The sequence below is a fragment of the Alligator mississippiensis genome, chromosome 8, assembly GCF_030867095.1.
Source record: "Alligator mississippiensis isolate rAllMis1 chromosome 8, rAllMis1, whole genome shotgun sequence".
Taxonomy (NCBI): Eukaryota; Metazoa; Chordata; order Crocodylia; family Alligatoridae; genus Alligator; species Alligator mississippiensis.
Genome location: NC_081831.1, coordinates 22,577,743 through 22,599,040, shown reverse-complemented (window position 1 = coordinate 22,599,040; position 21,298 = coordinate 22,577,743). Strand labels below are relative to the sequence as shown.

The window sequence follows — 21,298 nt, the reverse complement described above, 5'->3', positions numbered from 1 at the left end:
GGAGTTGCTGCTGTCATGGGTGGTTATCAGGGAGCAGGCGCGGTGCATCCATCGTCATCGCTTATGCACAGAGGCAAATCACAGGCAGGCAATTTCTGCTCTTTCCACAGCTGAGGCTTTGCTAGGTTGGGGACACTGGTTGGAGTGGTGGGGGGTAGGATGGATAAGACAAGACAGAAATAAATAGAATGGATGCCAAAGACTTCATTCTGTTCAATGCTTTGGGTCAGATATGGTCCGGTCATACTTTGTGGCCAGTAGTACTGCTCTCTTCCCTGGGAAAAAGGGGGCTGTTTTTAAAATGATTTACTGGTTAAAAAACACCCCTATTTTTAAAAGGTGTGTGTGTGTGTGTATGTATGTATATATATACACATACACACATATATGTTATATATAAGTATACACACATACATACGTGTGTATGTACACACATATATTCATACACATGTTTCTATGTATGCGTATATACACACACGCATATAAACATACACATACACATGTATATGTGCGTATATGCATGCACACACACACACACACACACACATATATATATATAATATAACAGCTCTGATTTTCTGTCAAAGAAACTCTAATAACATCTTTAAATTTCTCCCTTTTTTATGGCTAAATTCCTCAGGGAACATTTTCACCCACTTCAGAGGGAGCTGGAAGATTTTCTTTGGACAGGTTATTTTTGGGGGGAGGGAAGAAGGGGCAATAAAAGCAGCTCCAATGGTAAGTTTACCAGTGCCTGGAAGGGAAATGGAGCTGGTGCAAATGTGTTGGGTTTCTTTAGAGGCCTCGTGCTGCCACCCTAGGTTGGCCAGTGTGCAGGTAGTGGCTGTGCAGAGGATTTTTGTTTTTACTCTGTGCAGAAAAAAAAAGCAGCCGCGGAACAATATTGTGTTTCCAAAAAAGCTCCCACCAAAGGTGTGGGCCCCAACCTCACTGGCAGCTCTCGGGCCCAGCTCCTCTTCACATGGAGGGATTGGCTTTCTCCTTTTATTTTTCTTAGCCACTTCACATTTAATTAAATTCCTGTAGTTTTGGGGGTTTCTCTCCCGGCTGTGGTGGATTTTGTGCCTGCCAAGGATCCCTTGCCTGGGCTTTTACAGGAGCGAAACCTTCTTTCCAGCTTGAGGCAGAGCTGTCGTGGGAGGTATTTTGCCTTCACTGCTTCCATTATTTCGGCTTCCCTCCTCTCTTAAAACGAGGAGTGAATTTAAGGGCTCATAGGAACAAAGGGTGGGGGGGCTGACCAGAGCCGTGGTAGCTGTTTTTCTTCCCCATCCGTCGTAAGTTGGCCGGGGAGTCTTGCTCTGACATACAGAGCCCTCGGCCCTGGCTCCAGGGTGTGCATGTGTGTGTATACACATGCATCATATACATGTGCATGTATATACACACGTGTGTGTACATATATCTACACACTCATACGCATGCACATACACATGTATATGTATACATGCACATGTGTGTATATAGATACACATACATATACACATATGTATACTCTTATACACACATGTATATGGGTCTATATATACCCATATGCCTTGTGTGTGTACGTATATATACATGTGTATATACTTATATATACACACACACTTCCCTCATCTGATACGTGTACACGTCCCTCCATCCCAGCCTGCAGCCCTGCCATACCATTGCCGAGGCATCCCTTGGTCCCAGGCCATAGCTCCTGACTTTCTGCGCCTACGGCTGATTCATCCCCTCCACACTGGGCTGCCATCCTCCCTGCTTCCTCAGTCTTGCCTTCCCTCCCGAGCCCTGGTGCACCCAGAACTCATTGCACCAGCCTCTGGAGTGGTTTTGCAACGAGCACAAAAGGAGCCCCTAATCATATAATAACAATGATAATATTTATATAGCGCTTTACATCCTCTGAGCACTTTATGCTCGTTAATTAACTTGAAGCGGGAGATGAGGCTCACTTGCCATCCGAGCGGGGCTTTCCAGCCCCTTGAAAGCCTAAATGTGTTTTAATCAAACTGTGCCAGCAAAATCCATTATCCTCCGAACTCTGTGTAGGGCCCTGGTCGACACAGCCCTATGCTTCCAACAGGAGGCAGGGAACTTGGCATGGTGTTCACGGGGCCGATGGGGGATTGAGAGCCAGTGGGGGGCTGAGTTTATGAGCATCCCACTTTTTCACAGCAGCTACAGAACATTATAAAACAGATTCTGGGTTGCAATAGGGGCAGTAACAAGGGGACCGGTGGGGGGACTATGTTGGGGCAATTGTCTCAGGGATGACTCCCTGGGTTCACCGTCTCACTGTCTGTTTCAAAATGGGGTGAGGCTGTAGCCATGACGTTCCTATCAGCATGCACCATAAGGCCGGTTTTTGCTTCCCCCGCCGTCCTTCCTGACCTAGACGCGCCTCCCTAGTTCTCTCCTGAGAACAGACCCAATGTCATCCTCCTGGCAGGAGTTTGGTTTCGGAAAGTTTCATCGGGGTCAGGATCCAGCCGACATCACAACAGCCATTCTCCCTCGTTGCCCTGACCCTGCCTCTTACTGAGCCACCCGTGCAATTCTTCCCCCATCCGCTGTTGTGTCCCGAGCTCCCGACGGGTCCCCCTGGTTCAGCTCCCACCCCCCACACTGAAGCGTTAAAAACATTTTCTTCAATTATGTATGAATCGTTGCTGTGCCCGGCCGGCGTGGTGGGGATGTCGGCCGAGCTCGTGCCTCTCCTCTGTTAGTTGTTGCTTGCTGTTGCCAACAGTCCTGAAGCAAAAGGAAAAAAAAAAAGAGAGAAAAAATGTATATATAGATCTATTCCCTGAACATCAAGGCCTTTTCTTTCCTATTGCGCATAAGTGTCTGCAAGCAGGGGCTTCGCTGTTGCTATCGGATTTTCCCCTTCTGCTGCTCTTGGCGTTGTTTGTGTTCTCTGCTCACACACGAAAAAATATTTGAATGCAGCCCCCTTTTTTTTTGCAAATAGCCCACTGAAAGGTCTAGTGAACCATGATTCAAGTGTCTGAGGGGAGCCTCTTTCTTTCTTAGCATTAATTAACTCAAGTTCGTTAGGACATTGAGTCTGCCGCACAGTTTTCTCTTGTGCGACCCAAAGCAGGTCAGAGAGGGAAAAAACTTACCAAGCAAACACTTTGTGTTAGAGCAAAAGAATGCAGAGAGAAAACAGACCGATATAATTATTTCACTGACGTATAGGCGCTGGCGTGGGGCTGGAAGAGGATACAGCTCCAGCACCGTGTGGGCCACGCGTGGACGGGGATATAGCAAGGATGGAGCGGTACATCCTGATTGATTCTCACCACCAAGGGACCCTCAATTCAGTGCCGGCATTGGGCCCAGCGTTCTGAGGGAGGTTTTGAGGGGTAGGGGGAAGCTGAGCATTAAGAAAAAAGAAGCATGAGAAATACACTTGACTTACGGCAGCCTGGGAGACCGCTCCCCACCCCCACACCAGAGCCCGGTGGCTGATTTCTGTAGGCAGGGAGCGGTTTGCTCGCAGCGTGTGTTGTGGTTGGGCGGCCGCGGCTGCAAAGTGTGTGCGTGGCGGAGAAAGTTTGCAGGAACTATTCCAGGCTCAGAGCCTTTTTTTCCTCCTCCTGTCCCCCCCCCCCAAAAACCTCTTGCAAAGAAGTTGGTATGCCCTTTCCACGCTCCTGGTCCTGCAGTTGTCTGCCAGAAGGCCTCTTGCATTTTGCTGTTGACTTTCTGGGTCTAAGATTTTTCCCCACCTCTTGCTGTTTCCTCCTCCAGCCGGGCCCAGACCCGAGCAGCAAGTGCAAGCCACAGGCCGCCGAGACCCAGGTCTTGCTCAACCCGGCCTGGAGCCTGCGGCGATGCGCTGTTCATTCCCTGGGGGGATTCGTTAGCCAGGGTGCCACTGGCTGTTTCTATGGCAACCCCGAGAAAGCTTTACACGCGGCCGCTGCAGAAGAGACCCAAAATGAAAAGAGTGTGTGTGTGTGTGTGTGCGCACACACACATGCGCACGTGTTGGGGGAGTGGGGGGCAGACTTGGAAAGTTTGACTTGGGAGTTATTAAAACTCATAAACCATCTCCCAGGCCTGGGAGCAGCAGAGGGGAGTGGGGTGGGAGTGAGAGGCTGGGAGCCAGCCCATGGGCTCAGAGCAGGTCCTTGGGTGGGGGGATCTGAAAGAGGTATCTTAAAAACATGCTATTAAAATCCTGGCAAGTCCCTGGTGGGGGTGGGGCCCAGCTGGTGTGCTTCCCCCCCCCCCCCCGCCAAAAGTAAAGGCTTTCTCAGGGCAGCAGGGCGTCACCCCACACTGCACAGCCAAGGGAGCCGGGCCAAGCTCCCGGGCTGGGCTAAACAATCCAGGACGTTTTGCACCCCATCTGAATTATTTTGTATCCCTCCTCTTTCTGTCCCATTGCATCCCCCTTTCTCTCCAACTCTCAGGTTATGTTTAGCTGCCTCCTTCCTTTTAGACCTACCCTGCCATCCCGTTTTTCTCTGTCTTCTCTCCTCCCCAATCCTTCCTTTCCCAGAGAGAAGCTTCCCCGCTGATCTGTTTTATTTGTTGCAGCCACTAAGGCCTGGGACCAGGGAAACACCCACTCTCACCCTGTCCAGCCCCCTGCCGCCTTGGGGGGCATCTGCCTCTGTGGGGCCAGGTTGCACCCCCCTGGTGAACCTCTCTACCCCCCCTACTAGGAGCTAAATTATAGGCCAAGCCCCTTGGCTTCGTGCCCCCTACAAAGCGAGATTCCCCTGAGTTTCAGCTGGTCCCAGCACCCCAGCACTGGTGACAGGTGGGTCTCGCCAGGCCCTGCCATCCAGCCCCACTTGCGGCCCAGAGGCCCGTGCCCACCACGGTCCTGGTGCTGAACATGGCGGATTCACCGCTGTCGCCTGCCCTGGTACTTTCTGGTTTTCCCAGCTAACAAGAGTGGCTCTGGGCCAGCCCTGCAGACACTCTGCGTTGCCCATCAGGGCTTCTCCAGTGCAGGGCCTGTGCAGCTGAGGGCACCGGGGGCTTTCCCCCCTCCTCCTTTCTTTGCTTACATGCCAAGTGGGCCAGCTTGGGGTGGGCAGCACTGGGGCCCCATGCCCGGGCAGCGCCCTGTCTCCCGGCGCCAGCGAGGGCTCTGTGCCTGGGCTGCGTGGTGGGAGAGCACAATAAAGGAGAGGAGCGCCCTGCGAAACCTTCTTTTCCTCGTGCCCACCCTCCCTCCATCTTTCTTCTCCTTTCCCCCTTCTCCCTCCATTTTTCTCTCCCTTCTTCCTTCCCACATTCCCTCCATCTTTTTGTCCTCATTCCCTTCCTCTTCTCTCCAGCTTGGGAACTTCTCTTTTCCCCTGTGGTCGCTGGGGTTTTCTTCCCCCTCCTTCTCTGCCACTTCTCTGCTCCTTCTGTTCTCTCGCCGGCTGCTGTTTTCACGCTCCCGGCTCGGCTGAGGACGCTCTGCTCACTCGTCTTGCTGTAACACCAGCAGCTGTGACCATGTCCCCTGCCCTGATCCCCAGCTCAGGGAGAGGCTCCCAGCCCAACCTGGACAGCTGGTGGCAAGGCCCAGCCCAACCCTGGGGAGAGTTTCTTCTGGGGGGCAACCCCTTTTCTCTCTCTACTTCTTTCCCCCTCTCTCTTTCACTTTCACTTTCCCTCTCTCCCCTTCTCTCTTTCTTTTTTCTTTTTAACTTTCCAAAGCTTTTGTGCCCTATGGCACCAGTCCATCCCTCCCCCCCAGCCTCCTTTTAATCTCACTGGTGGAGGGGAGTTGGCAGGGGCAGGTATTTTATAACACTGCCTTTCACTTCCCGAACAAAGCGGGGGCTGGGAACAGCCGGTGCACCTTTGTCTGGCTCCTGGCAGGGGCGTGTTGCCTCGTTCGGGCCGTGGCCGCAGGTACCCGCACAGCCAGGCCCCAGCGAGCACCTTGACATGCCGCAGCTCCGTGTGTGTGTGTTGCATGTGCATGTGTGCAAGGGGGAGACTTGGCAGGCAAACAGTGCCGCAGCCGGCTTTATCATAGCACAACCGGGTGGCAGTAGGTTTGGGATGGGGGGTGGGGGGAATGCAGGCCGTAGCCCCCATCGCAGCCCTCCCTCCCCCCCAGCCACACGCGCGCGGCGTTGGCAGCCGGCTCAGGAGCTGGGAGCCTGGCAGTGTGGCCTGGGCCTGGCTGCGGGCGCCAGGAGAGCGCCACGGCTCAGCTTGCCGCTGGGCTGGCCGGCTGCTCTAGGCGCATTGCCTTGGGTCCCAGGATGCTCCGATACTACAGCCACGGGGGCCATGTAAGTGTCCAGTGGGACAGGCGGGTGGACAGGTCGAGGGATTGGGGGGGATGGCAGCCGTGCTTGCTCATGGCCTGGCCCTTTCCGTGCACTTCTGTGGCATTGCTGGGGAAGCTAAGGGCTGCTCCTCAAATCCTGGTACTGCTTGCTTCCTCCTTCCTCATCTATTCCCTTTCACTCCCCCTTCATCTGTCCCCCACTTCCAGAACCATCTTCTCTCCTCCGCCTTTCCCCATTTCTTCACTCCTTCCCTCCTTGGCTAAACACTCCCTTTAGCCTTTATCCTACCTCCTTCCTCACATGGTGTCCTGCTGTCCCCAGCCCTGCTGCCTTTGGGGGTGTTTTCCCCCTCTCCTGACCCCCCAGTTCCTCTCAGTAGAACAACCCACAGCCACGCCCTGAAAAGAGGACCATACAGGGGGCAAGAAATGGGGTGACTTGGTGCACAGGGAGCCCTGAACCTGGACGCTTTTGTGTAGTGGGATTTATGGGGGCATTATCTTGTGGGGGGCTTTTTTAGGCCAACAGGGATTGCCGGGGACTCAGGCTTCAGGACAGTATTGACCCATTGTGGTGCTGCCCGTGAGAGCAGATCCAGGGGGAAGGGCAGGAGCTGACATTCCCCTCTGCGGCAGGAGGCTAGTAGGGCTGGTCTGGGGGGCTATCCCACGGCCCCCTGACAGCACAGGCTGGGGCCGCACTGTCCCTGGAGGCCTGGCAGCTTTCTGTGTGCTGCGGTGATTGGGGGGGGGGGGGGGGGGCGGTGGTTAGGATTCGGCAACTCTATTGACGAGAAAAAAGTACCGACGGCTTAATCGGAACCGTGTGTGCGCGCGTGTGTGCATGCGTGTGTGTGTGTGTTGGGGGGGGTGGTTTTGGAACGAAATCTTCTTCTGTCCTTTTTTTATAAATAGACAGGGAGAGAGTGAGCGAGCGAGAGAGCGCGAGCGAGTGAGCGCGGGCCTCGGAGCCACCGAACGAGAGAACAGCTGCTTTTTCCGAAGCCTTGTGGGACTGCCTTTTTTTTTTTTTGGTTGCTTGGGGGGGCGCAGTGGAAAGGAGCCTATTTATTTATTTAGCGAGATTTCGCTGGGCTCCCCGGTGCCAAAAACCCGCCACCCAATAAAAAATTCATCGCGGCCGGACTTTGCTTATTCATTAGATAGAAACTTGTCGATTTGGCAAATTGTTCGCAGGCTCTTCACGGCACAGGCTCCCTGCTCCTGGCCCCCCCCGGCCCCCCCCAGCCAGCTGCCCCCCCGCCCCGCTCGGTTTCTGCTCCACCAGTCTCTCCCCCCCCCACTGCCTCCCAGTCTCTTTGATGCAGCCATTGGCTGCTCTGCGAATGTGTCTCCTTGCCAAATAGGTGGATCCTTCTCTCTCTCTCTCTCTCTCTTTCGCTCTTTCTATTTTTTTTTCTCCTCCTCTGGCATTGGCACCGGCAAACCGTTTGAGGGCTGAGCATGAAAGGAGCGAGCGGGAGAGAGAGAGTTTGAGAGGAGAAAGGGAAAGGGGGGAACCAGCCGGGGAGGCGGGAAATACCCAACCCAACCCAACCCCAAACCCCAACAAAAAAACCAGTCGGCCCTGGCCCCGCCGCCTGGGCATGCGGGCTGTGCCAGTGGCCAGGGCCACCGACTCCAGCTGCCATCGCTCCCTCTGCCCCTGGCCAGCGATCGCCTGCTCCCGGGCAGAGGGAGACGCGTCTAAGTTTGCATCTTTGCGCCTTTGCCAACGCCGAAAAAGCCTCCTATTTTTCTGCCCCCCCCCCCACCTCCTTGCTTTTCTTTCCCTCCTCCCTCTCCCTGCTTGCTGCTCGCCCCCCCCTCTGGCTTTTTTATTTTTTCCTTCCTTCCTCCATTTATTTATTTCATTTTTTTTCTCTCCCCCCTCCTCTTGGAGCTGTTTGGGGAATTTATTCTTATTATTTTCCCCACTGCTGTGGGGGGTGGTGGCTGCTCTCGCCCGACGCCTCCATCACGAGCCGCCTGCCTCCGTTTATTTATTTTTCGTTCCTCCTTTTTTTATCCCCCACTCCCACCTTTTTGGAAGGAAGAAAAATTCTCCCTCTCTCTCTCTCTCTCTCTCTCTCTCTCTTTTTCTCCTCTCCCCCTCTCTCCCGCGTGCCGGGTGGCAACTGAAACCCTGGTCCCCCCAGTCCCCCGCCCCTAGCACAGCCCCCCCATTCTCTTCGCTCCCTCCCTCCTCCCTTTAAAATTTTTACCTTCCTCCTTTCTCTCCCCTCCTCCCCGCTTCCACCTCACAGCCCCCACCTCCTTTCCACTCCCCCCCAGCCCCGCAACTCCGTTGAGTCCAGAATTTCAGAACCTGGTGCCTAGCTTTGCCGGGATGAGACGGAGCAATGGTAATTATGTGCAGCGGGCTCGTGTTTTTCGGGGGGTCATTCGCTTGGGTGAGACTGGATCTCCGACACCTGAACGAAACCAGGCAACTCCTTTTCCTCCCACCCTGGACTACCACCTGCCATTGAACCTAGGCACTGGGGTATAGCCAGTGGCGGGGGGGAGGGGGGGTACGAAAGGAAGCATAGTGGGGTCAGGTTTGTTTTTAACCCTGCTGCTGCCAAAGCAAACTCTCCTGGTTAATTTAATTTAATTTTGTTTGATTTAATTTTATTTTGGTTCATTTATTTTTATTTTATTTTATTTACATTTACTCGTTTTGATATTATTTCATTTAATTTTATTCCCTTTTATTTTATGTTTTTGGACAAAAACCCAGGCAGAGAAAATCGTTAATTTTGTTTTGATCCAGGCGAATTTTCGTGGCTGGATGGGTGTGTTTGTGGATGGGTTGGTTGGCAATTTCCCACCCCCCCATTGAGGCTGAGGGCTGTGGGCTGGTGGGAGAGGTAAAAGACCTGGGAAGGCAAATCACCACCCCCCTGGCACCCAGTGCTATGTCAGCCAGCACAGTGCCTCAGTTCTACCTCAGCTTCTCGGTAGTGTCGGGGCCCAGGCGGGTGGCGAGGGCTGGGCTGGACTCGTGTTTCTTTGCTTGCCGCCACCTAACGGTGTTTTCCTCTTTCCCCCCTGCACCTTTTGTCTCATCCCCTTCTCTTGTGGCCCCCCTTCCTGCCAGGATGAATTCCACCCCTTCATTGAGGCCCTCCTCCCTCACGTCCGTGCCTTCTCCTACACCTGGTTCAACCTGCAAGCCCGCAAGCGCAAGTACTTCAAGAAGCATGAGAAGCGGATGTCCAAGGACGAGGAGCGCGCTGTGAAGGATGAGCTGCTGGGTGAGAAGCCTGAGATCAAGCAAAAATGGGCGTCCCGGCTCCTGGCCAAGCTGCGCAAAGACATCCGCCCCGAGTTCCGCGAGGACTTCGTGCTGACCATCACCGGCAAGAAGCCGCCTTGCTGCGTCCTCTCCAACCCTGACCAGAAAGGCAAGATCCGGCGCATCGATTGCCTGCGGCAGGCCGACAAGGTGTGGAGACTGGACCTGGTTATGGTCATATTGTTCAAAGGGATCCCCCTCGAAAGTACTGATGGGGAGCGGTTGTACAAATCACCGCAGTGCTCAAACCCGGGCCTCTGCGTCCAGCCCCACCACATTGGAGTCACAATTAAAGAACTGGATCTTTACTTGGCGTATTTTGTTCACACTCCTGGTAAGTCCTCTTTTAAAATCCCCTCCTCCCCCTCTCCACCCCCTGAGTAAAACCCCCTTGTCCCCACTGCAGAGGTGCCTTCCCACCTGCCCCTACTCTCTGGCATTAATTGGCCTCGCATCATCCACAAACTTCTTCCCCCCTTCCCCCCAAGGTTAGGGGAAACGGCCTCATGGAGACCTTGTGACTGCCCTCGTCCCTGGGATGCATGGTTTCTGCCCCTGTGAAAAGCCTGCTCTTCACACAACAGGGCCATGTGCATGCATGTGAAATACCTGAATGCTGAGCAAATGTTAAGGCTAACTGGAGCGGGGGGTGGAGGTATTAAAAAAAGAGAGAAATGACGGGATGTGAGAAGCAATTTGATTCTGATGGGAATTTTCCCTGCTCTTCTGTTTGCTTATACTGTCTCTGAATCCTGGGGGTGGTGGGGGAGGAGAGGGGGGTTTCTCTTTTTTCCCCTCCCTGCATCAGCTGTTTCTTTTGTTGCCTAGATTTGGGGGTGGCAGGGTGGCAGTAATGGCAAACCAGCCACAAAACCCAGCTCCCGGCACTCACCACAGCCACTTCTGGGAAGAACCAGGCATTTGCCAAAGGCACTGGCCCAGGCCGGGAAAAGTTTCTCTCTTTCTTTCACCAGAGAGCTGTGGCAGGGGGACGAGGGAATGGCTGCAGCAGGGAGGCAGGGGAGGTGGGGGGTTGAGTCCTAATCTTTCCTTTTAAAACCCTTATGCCGTGCGCTGCCACCCCCGCGAACCATTATGCCTCGGATTTCCTCCTCAGGGCCTCCTCTTATTTTTTTTAACCGCGTGCTGTGAAATCAGGGGGTGTTTTGGCAGGTCAGGCTGGAGGGCTAGCTCGGGGCTTTCCGATCTCCTTAGTTTTGTTTGTTTCTTCCCCACGGCACCCGAGATGCCAGCTCTGGCTCCAGCCAATGCTGACACGCAGCCCGTTTGCTGCTGGCTCTGGACTGCGGGAATGGGAGCACGTGAAGGTTTCTTTGGGCTCACTCATGAGGCCACAGCCGCCTGCAATTTCTTCCTTCTGGTTTTTGTGCCTCTTCCATTTGAGTCTTATTGTCTCCCTCTTCCCCCCACCCCGGATTTTTACCTGCTGTCTTTCCTCTCTCACCCTTTCTCCTTCCAGCTCCAACTCGATCTGTCTTCCCTCTCGCCTTCGTCTCTATCTTGTCTTGCCGGGTTCTGGTGTCCCGACTTCCCTGTCCACTTCACATGTTTCCTAGCTGCTGTAACCCTGCTTTTCTTCCCTTCCCTGTCCCCTCGCCCCTCTGTCACATTCAGGAAGCAGAGGAGAATAAGAGCAAATCTCAGCTGCGTTAACTCTTTAGCCCTGGAGCTTCCTAGCGAGATCCTTTTCGTGCCGACTCACAGGGCCGCAGTGGTTTGTATCCCATGATCTTCCGCCGCCTTGATACACGTGTGCGCCCCTGTTCACGTCGTTTCAACCTGCCTGCTCAGGTGTTCACCAAAGAGCACCCCCCCTCGGTGTGTGCACAGGCACACCCAGAGTGGCACCATGGGCACATGCACTCACACGCAGATCCCGTGCGTGCATACACCATACCCACACACGTGTGTTCACAGTAGCACACAATGCCACATGCTCAGGGTGACACTGTCCCATGTTTGTTGCATGCCAATGATTCTCTTGCTTTCCCTCCTGGCTGCTCTGGCCTGGTCACCTTCGCCCCTTATTGATGCATCTTGGAGGGAGTTCTGTCCCAGCTTTGCCTGGCCTGATTGCCCTCTTTTTTCCTCCATGTGCTCCCAACATGTGCAGCCTGGTTCTGCTCACACCAGGCCCCAGAGCACCCAGTTGTGCCATTGGCTTGGCAGCACCGTCACACACCTGAGGCCAGCTGTGCTGGCTGCTTGGGGCCTCATGAGCCCATCCTCGCCCTCCCTGTTCCTCCACACAAGGGCAAGGGCCTAGCAGATGCCATCCGCATGTCGGTCCGTCCGCCTCGCAGGTCCTGGGGTGAGCAAAGGTCCCTGCCACAAACCCAAGGCAGCTCTGCTGGTTGTAGCCTTATTGCTGTCTCCTCCAGCTAGGGCTGACAGGGCTACCAGGGCATCATGGCAGGGTTCATGTTAACACGAGTCCCTTTCCCGGGCACCTGTGGGTGGTTGGAGCCTCTGGCCCCTCCTGTCCTGTCCTGGCCTGTCTAATGCAGAACCCCATGGTGGTGGGGCTGAGGCCTGGATGAGGTGAACACGTCACTTGAACCCGCCGTGGGCAGGAGTGACCAGAGGCTGGAGTCCATAACTGCCCCCTTTCCCCTGGGGGCCTGTGACTTGTGGCTCAGTCTCTGGTTGTCAGTGATCTCAGCCACAGGCACTGTGTGGCTGGAGGGACATGGCTGATGGCAGTTACTGCCCTGGCCAGTTCGTAGGGATCCCAGCGTCCCTTCGTCCTGGCACCATGGGAACACAGCACCAGCCTCCCTTGCCCATCCTGCTGTGTCCCCACTGCTGGCTGCGCACCCAGGAAGGAGGGTGCTGAGTCTTCTGGGAGGCATTTTGCTGCAGCCTGCTGGATCCCCAGCAGGATTCTGGGGCAGGTGCCCAGTTTTGGCAGGTGGGGGCCAAGCAGACCAGGTTCCCCTGCAGTGTCATATTCACTCCTGGGAGCCCAACGCTCTTACCCTCCTGGTAGGATTTGCCTCCCTGCCTATTCACATTTTTGGGCAGGGAGTGGAACCTGTTGGGTAGAGCAGGCCAGGGAGGCCCCAGATGACAGGACACCTGAGTTTGAAGGAGTGTGGGAGCCCCGTGCCAGGACACTTGGGTTCTGCTGACTCACAGCCTGGGCTTGGAAAGGCTGAGATAGGGATCTGGAGACAGCGGAGACTCCTGCAGCGGGCAGGCGGGGGCACGAGATGCGCTGGAGAATTTTGGGCACCCTCCCCACCCCTGTCCCCAAGGCAAATTCCTCACTCCTCAGCTGCCAGTGCGCACCCATTCCTGGAAGTGCTGGGGCAGCTGGCACAGATCCAGGCGGAGATGAGGATCAGGGCGGTGCCAGGGCTGGGCCAGCCTAGTTGAGATCAGTGCCCTCCCAGCCCCTGTGGTCTCAGCTCCCATCCCCACCAGGCCCTGCCAGGCAGGCTGTCCATCAGCAGGGCATCCCCCTGGATGCATTGAGGGCAGGGGTTGTAGCCTGGGAGCCAAAGTCAGGCCAGGCCAAGGCTTTGTAGGAGGTGTTTGGGCCTGTCAAGGGGCGTTGGGTGCTTCGATACCCATGGGACAAGTAGGGTCCAAGCCAGACCAGGTTTCATTGGTGCTCCTAGTCCCTTTCCACCCAGCCAGAGCCCCTTTCTCTGCTTCCCTGGCTGACGGCAGGGGGCTTTGCCTGATCACAGTGAGGTCCAATCTAAGTCGCACTGGAGTGACTCCAGATTCCAGCACTGAGCAGCGTTCGCAGGGGATGGAACCCAGGCAGGATGTAGCCAAATGGTGCGGGTTGATGCTAGATGTAACCTGTGCAGAGTCCCTGGCCTGCTCAGGGCTCAGCACTCCCTGGCTGAGGGGGCCGGCCTGAAAGGTGCCTTTCATGGGGCCTGGCCATGTCAACACAGCCCCACAAAGCCTGATTTTCTCCTGTGTTTGTTTGTGTTTACACTGGGGAGCGGGTGCGGGGCAGAGGGACCAGGCAAGCGCTGGAAAGGGGGGTGGGGGGCACCTAGTGCCATAGGGACCCCATTCCCCAGCTCCACTCCACTCCCTCCTTTCACCCCGAGCAGGGGGGAATCTCTCTCTCCCCCTTCTGCTGCCCTGAGGCAGCAGAGGATGTTGTGAGCACATCTGTCCCATGGCCCCCCCGGCACTGGCCCGGCAGCATGGCCAAGAGGAAGAGTGCAATGGGTTTAGGAAGCTGGGACGGGGAATCCCCGCAGCTGCAGCTCATTCCCCCTCTGCTCTGCACTTCTTCCATGGATCCAGCTTGAACCCTGGCTTTCCAGGTCAAGGAGGAAACCCGGGGTTCAGGCACAGCTGCTGCTCGCCCATGGACAGGACATGATGTCACATTCCCAGCTCCCTGGGGAGGGGAGCTTTGTACCCCTCACAGTGGTGGCTCTAGAGGATGGTGGCCAGTCCAGCTGCTGTTGCCGTCTAACCCATATCGTTACTGTTCAAGGGGGGATTGAACCATAGAGCCATGGACACAGCCTTGGACAGGACCTGAGTATCCCTCCCTGTTGCCCTGCTTGTAGCCCTGGGGGTCTCCTTCCAGGAGTCATTCACAGTCACCCCATTGAGTGGCTAGTATCGACTGGGCATGGGCTGGCATGAGACCCCGGGCACACATCGGTCCTGCCCAGAGCTTCTGGGTGCCGCATATGTTGCCCTCTCCACGGGACATCAAGTAGCTGGCCTGTGCCTAAATGTCAGCCCCCATCCTCAGCAGTCCCTAGCCCCCCGACAGGGCCAGCAGCCACACCAAGAGACCAGCCTGACACTTGCGACCAGCTTGGGGCCTGGGTTAGAGTCTACAGTCAGCACCCAAGGCTCCAACTGCCCTGCTTTTGGAATACATTTTGGCTGGGTCATGGGTGCCCTGGGCTTGTCACTTCCATCCTGTGCCCCCCCCGACCACCACCTCTGGGTACAAACACTTGTAACTCCACTCGTCTGAGAAATTAGTGTTTTAGCAGTGGCAGAAGCTATGAACAGCCTGGTGGGACAGTGAGCAGCAGCCTGGTGAGACAGCAGGGGACAGAGATTCTCCGGGGGACATAGCACAGAGACCATTCGGGAGTAGGGCTGCGGGGTGGTACCCGCGGAGGTGGGGCAGGATTCCTGGGTTCTCTCCCAGCTTGGAGAGGGGTCCTGCTGGGGTGGGATGTGTTGTTATTAGTCAGGGCCCCTGGCAATTGCTCCTAGCACTCAGGAGGAGGTTGGGACATAATGGTTAGAGTGAAGATGCTTCTTCCTTGTGGTGCAGTTGTTTTGCCAAGTGATCATAGCTCAGCCTGTCCCCATGGCTGTGCCTCAGTTTCCTCTGGCTCGAAGGGCAGTAGTAGGATTGAATAGCATCTCTATAGCCACACTTCCCCATGAGCTGCATTACCATGGTGATGAGTATCTTGCCTAGCTGGGCAGGGGAGTGAGGCTGGGCTCCATGCCTTCCCTCTCCATGGCCTTGCTCCCTATGGCCTGGCTTCTGTGAGTCCCACTGCAGGGGGGACTTTGTCCTTATATTATGTGAGACCTGACAAAAACCCCTGGTTCCTGGCCACCCCTGCACCCCACGTCCCTTCCCAGAGGCCCCACGCACCCCCATGGCTTCTCCACCCTGCAGGGTACATGCTGCTTATGGCCACCATCACCTAGAGGCCACAACCAGAGCCCATGAGCACCTGAAATGAGCCCTCATCATCCTTACACACACCCAGGGCACTCGGCAACTGCCCAGCTGGGTGAGCTGGGGCCAGCCTTGGGGAGAATATATTATATTATATTATATTATATTATATTATATTATATTATATTATATTATATTATATTATATTATATTATACCCCATCAATGAGCCATGGTAGAAATCATCCTCAAATCAAGGGATTGCCACTGATTGTAATGTAATCTAAGATTATATAAAATATGACAATTTAAGATAATATATGATATGGTATGGTATGTTAAGATAAGGTATGATATGATATCAGAATTATTAAGTATTCATAATGACACTACAGAAGATCAAAGCGCCCATTCCTGCTCTCTGGGTGTCCTGACACAGCTCTGCTCCAGTCCCAACGTGCCCGGTGGGCATCATCTCACCTCCCCAGACTGGTTCCCACTCTCACTGTTGTGCTGTCTCCCACCCCTTGTGTCCCCCTGGCCAGGGAAACCATTCCTTGCTAGCATCTGTCTCACCCAGATGTCCTCATCGACAGCATTGGCTCCTCTTCATTCCATTCCCCATAACCCCAGTGCTTTTGCGTTTGACTTCCTGCTCTCGCCTCTGATGCATGGGGGCTGGGAGTGAGGCTGTGCCTGCTGGGTCCTTGGTTTGGTTGGTTGGTTCATGAAGCTGGGCTGCAGCTCTGAGCACATGGATGGTGGCAGCAATGCATGGGGCTTGTAAATGTAATTATTTACTGGCCTGTAATGGATGGAGAGGAGTTCTGGGTTCTTGGAAAACAGATGCCAGCAGGAGGGCAGGGTAGGGACCCTAGTGCCAGGCACCTCTGTGTGAACTCCCCTCTCCCCACCCCCCATGCCCTCCAACTCCTTCAGGAAAGGTCAGACACTGCAACTGGGGGGTTGCTGGAAGTTGGTGCCACCCTAACACCTGTGCTTCAGGACCAGGGGGTTTAGGGGAAGGCTGCTTAGTTTGGGGGCTGACCCCAACGGGCTGCCAGTGTGTGGGGAATCCAGGACAGCAGCATCTAGTGATCCCTTTTGGGGTGCAGAGCCCTCTGACTATACGAGCAGCCCAGGGCCATGTCCTCTGTGAGATCCCTGAAGTACAGGACATGGGGCCAAGCTTCTGCCACTGGTGCCATCCCCTCCACACTGTGTTTCCTCTGGCTCCCTGTGCCCCATCAGACTCCTGGCACTGGGGTAGCATCTGGAGGGATGGGTTCCTGGTACCTCAGGGTAGGTAACTGCACCCCACCCATGACTGGGGGCTGTCCCATGTGGCCTGGACCCCAGACCCTGGGGGCTGATTCCTTTGGGAACAGCTTAGGCGTTTTGCTGTTCAGGGCATCTCCAGCTCCCACAGGGCACATCTGGCTGTGGCAGGCACTGGGACTATTTGTAGGCCAGAAAGCACCAGCAGGGTGACAAGGGGGACCTGGGGTGCTGGCCATAGGATAACACAGCACCCAGGACTGTCCTCAGCATTCTTGGGCATTTTGCTGGTGGTGGTTGCGTGCAAGGCCGGGCTCTCAGGCCCTTGGAGGCAGAGCCCAGCTTTCCTCACATGCCGCACATACCTCTGGGCAATTACTTCAACAACCCACAATCGTGGAGTGCACAGAAAATTAAATCTCAATTGCCAGGCATGGTGCGGGGCCGCAGCCATCAGTGGGAAGAGCCTGGCCCTCCCATAGGCCTCACACAGCCTCATGACAATCTAGCACCCTTCCTGCCCTCCACTGCTGGCACCCTGTCACTGGCCCCGAGATAAGGCAGCTGGACCAGGAACCCAGCTGCATCATTCAGTCCATGGCCTCAGTCTGCCTGAGTCCATCTAAGCTGCAGCACGAGATATTGCCCAGACTTGGGGAGGCAGAGCCAGCCATGGGCACCAGGGGTGGGGGTTAAGATTAGCCCTGGCTGGAAAATGGGGTCCCTATTGCAGGGAGGAAATTTCCCCGGCTACCTGACGTGGGATTGTGAGAGTCCCCCAGGGGCAGGGTGGCAGCACAGAAACACCCCTGGCCTTTATCCCCACCCCCCTTTTTTTCCTTTTCATTCTGTTAAATCATTCCAGGAAGGGAAGGCAGATGCCTAAAAATGTGATGGCACGTGGTGGTGTTAAACCTGGAGATCCAGGACCAGGGTGGGGTGGGCTCAAGCAACCACTTTGGCTTTGTCTGAAGCAGCGGGAGGGTAAAAGCAACAGGTGTGGGCTTTTTCCCCTACCTTAAAATTACTGTGGATGTCGACCTCATCCCAAGAAGTGTTTACATGTGAATGAAGCTGCCCACATTCAGTTCAGATTGGTGTGTGCATGTTATACATATGTACAAGGCCAGCCCTCTTTCCCATGCCATGGGTTTCTCTGTATCAAAAAAGCATCAGCGCCTGACAACTGCCCCTGCCGCCGGCCTTGTGCATGCCGGGATGCTGATCCTGGGTGTTGTTCCATGGTGTGGGCCCCACTTTAGCACCTGTCTGCACCCAGGACAGGTACCATCAAGGCCAGGGGGTTATTTCACCAGAGCCGCCACTGCGTGAAGTGTCAGTGGTATAAATCTAGCCTGTCATGCAACTTCAATGAGGGATGTTATGTAGCTCTGATGCAGTGCCCCAGGCTCTGTGTCTTATTCACGTGGCACAGGACGCGGTCATGCATGGCAGAAGGACATGTAGGCCCCGGCTCCAGGCTGTGCTGGGTGGCATTTGGGGCTGTTTGAGGACTCATGGTGGAAGCATCTTGCCTCTGAAGGGTCCCAACTCCTTGGCCCAGGCCCTGTCCCCTTACCCCAGTAAGACGCTGTTCTAGTTTTTGGGGGGTGGCAGTCGTGGAAGGAGCCTCTAGATAGTACTGGCCAAGGCTAAATGCCACAGGTGCCTGGTAGCTTCATCCCTTCTGTGTTCAGTAGTGCTGGAGACACCAGGAGGCTTTGAAATAAGGCTGGAGACCAGTGCTGTGTCTCCCCCTGGCTGCAGTGTCAGGATGAGACCTGGCCAGCTCATGTCACCTGCTGACATCATCAGAGCTCAGGGTGTATGGACTCATGCTAATGTTCTGCAGGTATTCTGGCAGCATGCGGGCCTCATGCGTGGGCTTTGTATGTGAATGCACATGTGCACATGCTCACATGCACACACATATGCTTACATGCACCCCCCCAAGAATATCACACAGCCTTGAAACAAGCGATCTTCTTTCTGTGTGTGGGGCCTGTGTACAAGCCTTTGCATGTATGTGCACACACACACATGCACAAACCTCTCTGCACACGTGCATTCACATATGTCCAGGTGCAAGCCTCTCCGCATGTGTGTATACATGCACAAGCTTCTGCCTACACATTTGCATACACACACGTGTAAACTTTCTGCACACATGCATGCACACACACATGCACAAGCTGCTCTGTACATGTGTGCACACGTGTTAGACCCCCCCCACCCCCATAGCATCAGGTAGCCCTGTCACACAATCCCCTCTCTGCATGCGTGGCTCACACACATACCTCGCTGTGCCTGGCCCTACATGCTCTCCCCACCACTGCTCTCCCTCCCCCCCAGGTCCCTGACAGGCCCCTGCATCCCCTGCTGCTTCCTGCTGCCTTGGCCTCAATGGCCTCCACAGTGCCCAGGCTCCGTCTGCACTTGGCACGGCGGCCTCACCACCCCCCTGGGGCTCTGCCTGGGGCCGTCTGGCTGTGCAGGCGCCCCGGGCCAGCCGCACAAGCCGGCCCAGTAGCAGGTGTCGACTTCTGCCCCACTCCCTGGCCTCGCTGGCTGTCAGTGGAGGTGGGAATGTGGCCTCTAGGGGCTCCCAGCCCGGCAGCTGCCCCCCGGCACCCGATGTGCTGGCCGTACCGTCTGCTACCCCAGCTCGTGGTGGGCACCTCTCCACCACTGAACAGACGGGCTCCCCTGAGGCGCCCAGGCTCTTTGGCCCCCACAGTTCTTGCATGGGGATGTGGATGGGGAGGGTTGGACCTGGCACAGAGATGCATGGCACGACTCACACCTGGCCCCTTTAGCTTGGCAATGGCCTGGGGCCGGGGCAGAAGCTAGAACAGGGGCAGAGGCTAGACCAATCCAGAGATGGAGACGAACCATGTGAACCATCACAGGCTCAGCAGGGATGCAAAGTGCAAGCACTGCCAGGGATAGAGGGTGGGCAGGAGATGACGTGGGTACCGGGCTGGCCCAGTTGAGCTGAGGGCACTCACCCCTGGGGACCAGGCTAGGTTGGGTGACCCTGCAGCCCTCAGCTATCATCCCCAAGAGCCTGGGCCACAGAAGGGGCCCTTACCAGGAAGGGCCATATGCCCATGTTGGCACCTGCTGCCAGCAATGGACAAAGGGGAGCTGGATGTGGCTGAGCCCAGGGCTGCGCCGGAGTGGGATGGAGAGGACGGGCAGACAGCAACGGGAGTTGTATCTGTGCTGGTGGCGTGAGCAGGACACGCGGGAGACCCAGGGACAGTGGGAACCGCCAGGGCATGGGGAGGGGGAAGTGGAGGCGGTGGCAGGGAGTGTGGCCTGGTGTGCACGTATTTAGGTGTGTGACACCCCAGCCTGTGGTTCTGTGCATCCAGCCCTTCCCACTCTCTGGCTCTGCGCCCTGGGAGGGGGCAGCTGCCAGCCAACCGCCCCCCAGCCCTCCCCCTGCTCTGGGCCATGTGCCGCACACTGCCCCCAGTCCCTGCTCCTCCCCGGATGCCTGCCAACGCAGAGTGGCAGCTGCTGGGCGCAGCCGGGGGCCATCTGCGAGCCGGGAGCCAGAGCAGAGTGCAGTGCAGGGGATGAGGGGAGATGGTATCACTGCCACTGCTGCCAACCTCCAGGAGGTTGGGGGCCCTGGGACAACTCCCATACCTGTGTCCCCTTGGCAGGGACAGGGGAAGGCATCTGGTGCCCTCCACTCCTGCAGCAGGGCCTCTTCTAGGGCTGGGGCATTGGGGTGCAAAGTCTGACACCCCCCCCCCCACTGGATGCCCCCCTGCCCAGCTCCCTATAGCACAGTGCCCTCTAGTGGAGAGTAAATGGGGGTAGTGGGGTGGCGGGGCTGCAGGTTGGGAGTGAGGGGCATAGCAGGGCAGAGGGGGTTGAGAGTCAGGAGTGAGAAGCACTAGCAGGGCTTGGGAGGGGGCAAAGTGGGGTGAGGGTCGGGAGTGAGGGGCATTGGCAGGGCTGGAGACGCTTTGGGGCTGCCAGTAGCCCCCCTCAGAGCCTGGATAGGACCGAGGTGTCCTGCCCTTATCACTATGCTTGTGTGTGGGGGAAGGGGGCGCCGGGTCTTCTTCCTTGGCCCTGCCCCCTCCCCTACCCCTTCTCCCTGCCACACGCCTCTTTATTGCTCAACTTGTTGAAGTCATGACCCTGGCACGCTCTGTTGACCTCTGACCCCGCCAACCTAATCCGTGTCAACAAGCCCCCAGGGGTCCAGGAGCCCAGGGCTGCCCCCTCCCTGCATCTATCCATCCATCTGGGGGAGGGCGGGGAACATGTCCACCTGCCACGCGCCTCCTGACAGGGTAATTAGTGCTCCCAGGCTGGGGTCAGAGGTGAGGAGTTGGGGCCGCACATGCTGCCCACCCGTACTCAGCCCCTTGCCCAGCCAGCACCAAGGTGAACGACAAGGCCAAGGGCAAGGGTACCCAAGTGTCTGGGCTCCCAGCCCCCACCTCTAATCCTCTGGCCCCTGCTGCCCTCATAGAAGAGGCAGGGAACACAGGCATCTGGGCTCCTGCTAGCATCCTGATGCCCCATCCTGCCTGTGACCCTGCTGTGTGGGGGCTCTGCTCTTCCTCTGTGCCCCCTGGTAGGACAGGAGGCCCCTCACACTGGGTCTTAGATCTGGGGGGGGGGGGTCTGAGGGTGTCTTACAAGGGGGTGGGGGGCTCAGCTCAGGGCTGGGGGCCAGCACTGGAGGGGCCATTGCCTGTCTTCCCCAAGGACCCAGGCGTCCGGGTTGGAGGCAGCTCTGCACGGTGCCGGCCCTGGGGACCCAACAT

General features: G+C 56.3%; 1 protein-coding gene across 11 annotated transcripts in view; it reads left to right on the top strand.

Annotated features, from left to right (window-relative positions):
* Positions 1-21,298, top strand: part of NFIX (nuclear factor I X) — an 80,400-nt gene that overhangs the window by 38,034 nt on the left and 21,068 nt on the right. For 9 of the 11 annotated variants that reach the window (XM_059732254.1, XM_059732256.1, XM_059732250.1 and 6 more), the window contains one exon: positions 9,369-9,900. In XM_059732254.1, the coding sequence (XP_059588237.1) occupies positions 9,369-9,900 (532 nt within the window). Of the gene's footprint in view, positions 1-8,532; positions 8,632-9,368; positions 9,901-21,298 lie in introns of all 11 variants that reach the window. The other 2 variants (XM_059732253.1, XM_059732252.1) reach the window with 2 other exon arrangements.